We start from the raw sequence: 6,780 nt of genomic DNA on the forward strand, positions 1-6,780 counted from the left end.
ACACCAGACTGGAATAAGACAGATTGGATTTGGCATGCTAGATTAGGACATCCTAGCTTAAAGTCATTACAGTTTTTGAATAGAAATAGTTTCATAAATGTCAAGACTTGGAATAAAATGCCTACTATCTGTGTTGGCTGCCAGTTAGGAAAGAGTTGTAAACTTCCTTTTGCATTGAGAAATAAGATTGAGAATGAACCTTTGCTTAAAATTCATTATGACCTCTGGGGTCCGACTCTCCTGTTGAATCTTCTCAGCATATGAAATATTACATTTTGTTTGTTGATGATCATACAAGATATAGTTGGATATATCCCATAAGGAAGAAGTCTGAATTCTTTGGACAGTTTGTCAAGTTTCAGAAAATGGTGGAAAAACAGTTTTCCAAACCAATAAAAAAAAATTCAAAGTGATGGAGGAGATGAGTTCATCAGTAATGAATTCATTAAACACTTGGAAAATTATGGAATTATCAGGAAAATGTCATGCCCTAACACTCCCGAACAAAATGGGATTTCTGAGAGAAAACCTAGGCATATAGTGGAAACTAGCTTGACACTGCTTTTTCATGCAAAACTTCCCCTATTCCTATGGGTAGAAGCTTTCCTCACTGCTGTATTCTTGATAAATAGACTACCATCTTCAGTTCTCAAGAATGAAATTCCCTTTGTCAAGCTTCATGGAGCATCTCCTGATTACAATAGTCTCAAAGTCTTTGTTTGTAGGTGATATCCTTATATTAAGGGTCAGACAAAGTTTGCTCCAAAGACCTACCCTTGTGTGTTTATTAGTTACAGCAATCTACATAAAGGTTACAGGTGTTATCAACCATCAACTAGAAGAGTTTTTGTGTCCAGCCATATGATATTTGATGAGCACAATTTACCATATGTGTAGAAGGACCACAGTGCACAGACCTCTCAAAATGATTCCACTCACTTAGCTACTTTCTTTGAGTTTTTCTCTAATATGCAGGATAAATCTCAGCCAAGCAGTGATGCTACCATCTCAGGGGAAGTGTTAGACACCACTTCTAACACCATTGATGTTGCTGATGTTGATCCTGATGTTAACCATGAAGCAGACTTACCAGGTGCTGATGATCATGCAGCAGACTCACCTGTTCATGATGCAAGTCATGGTGATGCAGAATCTGATGCAAGTGAAAGTACTGTTGATGATCAGGAGGTTGGTTCACATGCTTTGCAGGAAACTGATCACATTTCTGTAGCTAATTCACAAGGCATACAGTTGGAGGTGGATCTGTCAAAGTGGTTTAATGTTGAGATCTCTCAAAGTTCTCATATTGAGAATTCTCAGAGTTCTCAATCTCTCAATGACATTATAGAAGAGGAGGCACAGCCTCTTGATGCTACGACAGGCCATCACATGATGACAAGGTTGAAGACACAGAAGGTGCCAATTACTCACACAACACTATTAGCAGCATGTAGTGAAATAAAAAATGTGGCTCAAGCACTCAAAAATCCAAATTGGTATGCTGCTATGAAGGAGGAATTTGATGCACTGCACCAGAATAAAACATAGACCTTGGTACCTAGAACTTCAGAGATGAATGTGGTTGGATCAAGATGGGTGTGCAAGACCAAACTTAAGTCAGATGGTTCTATAGATAGATACAAAGCCAGGCTGGTTGATAAGGGGTACTCTCAGCTTGAAGGAATTGATTTTGAAGAAACCTTTAGTCCTGTGGTCAAGGAAAGTACTATAAGAGTGGTTCTATCATTTGCTGTCAGTCTGTAATGGTATATTAGACAACTTGATGTCAAAAATGCATTCTTGCATGGATATCTGCAAGAAGAAGTCTACGTGGCACAACCACCAGGTTTTATTGACTCTGAGTATCCCAACCATGTCTGCTCATTGATGAAGGCTTTGTATGGTCTTAAACAAGCACCTAGATCATGGTTTGACAGGTTTAGTCTGTACTTACTTCACCTTGGTTTCAAGTGTAGTAGGGCAGACTCATCATTGTTTGTTCTGCATTGCACTAAAGGTACTATCCTACTCCTCATGTATGTTGATGATATAGTGATCATTGGCAGCTCTCCTTCACATGTTCAGGAAATAATCACAGCACTTGGTAAGGAATTTGCAATGAAGGACCTTGGTCCACTGCATTTCTTTCTTGGAATAGAAGTCACTTACTTTGATGGAGGTATTCATCTAAATCAAAGTAAGTATGCCACAGAATTGCTCAAGAAAACTGATATGATCATGGCTAGGGCAGTAAACACTCCTCTTGCACAAAAGCATGGGTTACATGAAGCTCAGGGAAGTCCTGCTAACACCTCAGTTTATAGAAGTATTGTAGGCAGTCTCCAGTATCTCACTCTAACCAAGCCTAACATAACTCATGCAGTCAATCTAGCAAGTCAATTCATGCAAACTCCAAATAGTGAGCACTTTCAGGCTGTCAAAAGGATTTTCAGATATATGAAAGAAACAGTTCAGCTTGGACTTAGACTCATTGCTAAATCACCTCTTAGATTGTATGGTTTTTCTGATGCAGACTGGGGAGGATGTACTACCACTAGGAGATCAACCACGGGATACTCAGTCTATTTGGGTGCTAATTGCATTTCATGGGCTTCTAAGAAGCATCATACAGTTGCAAGATCAAGTGCAGAGGCTGAGTACAGGGCACTAGCTTCAGCTGCAGCTGAAATCACATGGATAACATAAATACTTCGAGATATTGGTGTCACACTGTCAACAGCTCCAACATTGTTTTGTGATAACATCAGGGCATTTTACATAACTGTGAATCCAGTTCTTCATGCTAGAACCAAGCATATAGAAATGTATTATCATTTTGTCAGGGAGAAGGTGGCTAGAGGACAACTTATAACATATTTTGTGAGATCACAAGACCAGCTTGCTGATATTCATTCCAAGGCACTGACAAAGCAGTAGTTTGCAGGATTTAAAAGCAAGCTAGGAGTGGATGATCCACCTCTCAATAGCTTGAGGGGAAGTGTTAGAGACTAAGAGTAGAACTCTTAGTCAGTAGCAATAAAACTCCTCATTAGATATAATAGAGACTATGTATATCTTGTGTATATCAGTGGTATATCTGTGTATATCCTTAGTGTATCAGATGTACATGAGTATGATTAGGATACACACATGTAGTAGAAGTTAAGTAGGACTCATCTTACCTACATGCATATCCATTAGTGATCTCGAGCCTATATAAGAAGGCTTCATGTACACATTGTAGATTATCACTTGAAATATGTACAAGGCTTCTCTTTTCCCTTTCTGTACTGTGTTTTCTACAAGAACAACCTAAAAGGTGAAAAATAAAAAAGAAGCAAGTAATTTACACTTAAAGAATATTACCAAATGTCTTTTCTTTTTGGGTGGTTACTTGAGAAGATTTGGCAAGAGGGCCATTTCAAGTCTTGAATTTAGTGGAAGGCCACTCAATATCTTTTTCATTTATTTTTAGAGATTAGGGTTTACAAAAGGGGAATGGGGTACATTGCATAATTTAAAAAGGTTTGGAGCTTTTATCTTATACACTTCAATCCCTTTGACTTGTATTAAAATATACAAAGCCTGTCTCTCTCTTCAGTCCCTTTAACTTTCCCAAATTTGAACTCTCTCAAGCTTCCAACCTACTCTTCCTCTCCCCCAAGCTTCGATATTGTTCAATTGTTGTCCCCAGGTATTTTCTTTAATTTTGCAACTCTGTCGGAGCATTTTGAGTTCCATATTACCTTGAAAGTTGTTAACTGTTTCTGATTCATGATTTAATAAAGTTTCGATTTTTATTCAAAATTTTGGAAGTTTAGCCGTTTGTTTCGATCATTCTTTTTCTATTTTTGCTAATGCGTTATTTATACTTATTTTGCTTGTTTCGATCCTCCTTCTTTTGTTTTTGATTTTTGCAAATGCATTATAGTCTATTACTAGACTTTTGGTTGATTATTCTTGTTTTGATATCGTGGTTGATCAATGTCACTGTATTACTTGTACATGGATCATAAAGAATGCCTAGACTACGTTATCATAATGTTTATTGAAATATTGCTATCTATGGTTTTCAATTTTATTATTACGAGTTTGTAGGTTCATTTTCTATCCGATTAGAAAATAGTTAGTTGTTATCTCCTTTGTATTACTATTGGCATGTTTTTTTTATTTTTCATAGTTTAACTGGCAAACAATTTAAGAAAGGATGAAGATTTTAAAAAAGACTCATCTTCATCAACATCTCAACATGTATGATCTTCTTCATTTTGTTAAATGGACAATATGTGAGGAACAATCAAAAAGGTTTCCATTAATTAGTTCAAACAATCATATAATTAATGACTTTAGAGGTATAATAATATGGAGAAGACAAAATTGTTTCAAACACCGCAAAACCGGAAGCATCCCTCCTTTAAGATAGAGATAGATTTTCAAGAGTGACTTTTTTTTTTGAATTTGATTTGGGAAAAAACCCAAATGTGATGAATTATTCACATTTCATTTGATGGTCAATCAAGAATTTGAAACCCACTTGGTGTTCTTCATAGATGAAATATTGCAAAGTTTTTTTTTTTTTTTTCAAATATAAAAACATGTCATTTTTCTTTGCATGAAATAATAAGGAAATGGTATATTATAAACTAGATCAGAGGGGATAATACTTTTAAGTTAATATAAGTATTGGATATAATATGGACTAATTTATAAGAAGATCGCCTCGAATATATTTTTTAAGACCGTCCATTTGGCTCTCCAAAACACGTCGTATGCGTTTTTTAAAGGTTATAAGCGCGAGCAAAAGGTACTCACGCTCTTAACTAGTTCTATTGTAAAGAGAAAAATAAAAAGAAAAGTTTTTGTGTGTTGATAAGTGAACTTGTATAAATAGGTAAGATGACAATGTTTGGGTATTAAAAGTCAAGTTCAAAACGGTTGTAACCATTGAACGACTTTTAACATTAGGAAAATTATGACTGCCTAATAATTGGGAATGAACCTTGACTGCCTTTTAATTTCAGGAAATTAACCTGGACTTTAATCCAATAAGTATGTATTTTGACATATTTTGGATAAGCTCAAAATAGAGAAAATAGTCAAATGCCCCCTCAACTTTTGAAATAATAAGGAAATGGTATATTATAAACTCAATCATGAGGGGACAATACTTTTAAGTTGATATATTTTTAATATGGACTAATTTATAAGAAGATCGCCTCGAATATATTTTTTAAGACCCCACCTAAAACGCAAGTTAACTAGTTCTATTGTATATTTGTGTGTTGGTGAATATGAACTTGTATAAATAGGTAAGATGACAATGTTTGTATTTCAAGTTCATCTTTTAATGCTAAACTGTATTGAAATTTAACATACACCAAAAAATATGCCTGCCTAATCTAACTTGATCCCTTTTAATTTCAGGAAATTAACCTGGACTTTAATCCAATAAGCATGTATTTTGACAATATCTATATGGGGGAAAGAAGATCGAATTAGCCATTGAGTAGTGAGACTTTCTTTTCTAGAGCCTAAAAAGTCATAGAAAGAGAAATCGACGTGTATTTTTTCATCTTTTACTTCTAATTTCGAAATTTCTACACCAAATAAAGCCAATCCATCACCAAATGAAGTCATTTTTCACCAAATCAAGAATGCTATACTAAACAATACCAACAAACAAGGCTAAATGGACATTTTTTTTCTATTTCTGTCAAATGGTACTGAAATTTTGGTTTTTCTTTGATTTTTTTTTTTCATCTTTTATGTCTTTGCTCACTTTTTAGGTATATATGTATTTGTGAATGTTGAAGTATAATGAAGTGTTTGGGGATGTTGAATTGGATGTAATAGAGAATTCCCCCAATAATGAAATGATTGAGCTTTACCGGTAATGATGGGGTACCCTCTAATGGAGGATGATGAGGAAGATGATAGTGGGGAAGGAGAGGAAGTTGAGGATAGTGTTAGGATTAGGACGGTGGGTGGGCAAGTTTTGGAGTTGGGTTTGGGTAAAAGAAGGTGGGGGAAGTAATGGGTTAATTTTTAGAAAATTAACTGGCGGCGGTGGAGGGTGGTGGACGGTGGCGGGCGGTGAAGAATAAGGGAATAAGAGGAAAAAAGAAGAGAGAGAGAGAATGAAAAAAAAAAATTAGGACAGTGGGTGGGCAAGTTTTGGAGTTGGGTTTAGGTAAAAAAAGGTGGGGGAAGTCATGGGTTAATTTTTTAAAAATTAAGTGGCGGCAGTGGAGGGTGGTGGACAGCGGTGGACGGTGAAGAATAAGGGAATAAAAGGAAAAAAGAAGAGAGAGAATGAAAAAAAAATTAAATAATGCTTATAATTTTTTTTTTAAAACATTTTTATTTGCTTCTCACTCTCTCAAAGAGAGTGAACTACACTCTCTGTGACACCTCACCTTTCAGGGGGGTAATAATTTCGTTTAAAAAATAGTCAGGGGGTAATAGGTCACGCGTAAAGGTTGGATGCGTCATAATTAATCCGACTAAATGTTGAGAGGGCATTTGACGATTTTCTCGCTCAAAATATAAAAAATAATCTTTTCAAAATCACATTTGAATTAGGCATCATGTATATCTCACGTACGGGGGGAGGGGTGAGGGCGTGTTAAATCGACAAATTTTGCCTTCAAGTCCAATTTGTCATGTGCGTGAGGCTGCTCCCGCTTACTAGCTCTTTACAAGTCTAATAAAAGACAATTCAATATAGGGAGAAGAAAAGAACTCTTCCTAATCAATGAAGACATTTTGTATTTTACATCA

General features: G+C 35.7%; 1 protein-coding gene across 1 annotated transcript; it reads left to right on the top strand.

Annotated features, from left to right (window-relative positions):
* Positions 1-1,572: 1,572 nt before the first annotated feature.
* LOC132057670 (uncharacterized mitochondrial protein AtMg00810-like) lies at positions 1,573-2,706 on the top strand. The gene is made up of 2 exons (XM_059450286.1): positions 1,573-1,664; positions 1,776-2,706. Exons 1-2 carry the CDS (start codon positions 1,573-1,575, stop codon positions 2,704-2,706), a joined length of 1,023 nt encoding a protein of 340 aa, XP_059306269.1.
* The last annotated feature ends 4,074 nt before the right edge of the window (positions 2,707-6,780 follow it).

This window comes from Lycium ferocissimum, chromosome 5 (assembly GCF_029784015.1).
Source record: "Lycium ferocissimum isolate CSIRO_LF1 chromosome 5, AGI_CSIRO_Lferr_CH_V1, whole genome shotgun sequence".
Taxonomy (NCBI): Eukaryota; Viridiplantae; Streptophyta; class Magnoliopsida; order Solanales; family Solanaceae; genus Lycium; species Lycium ferocissimum.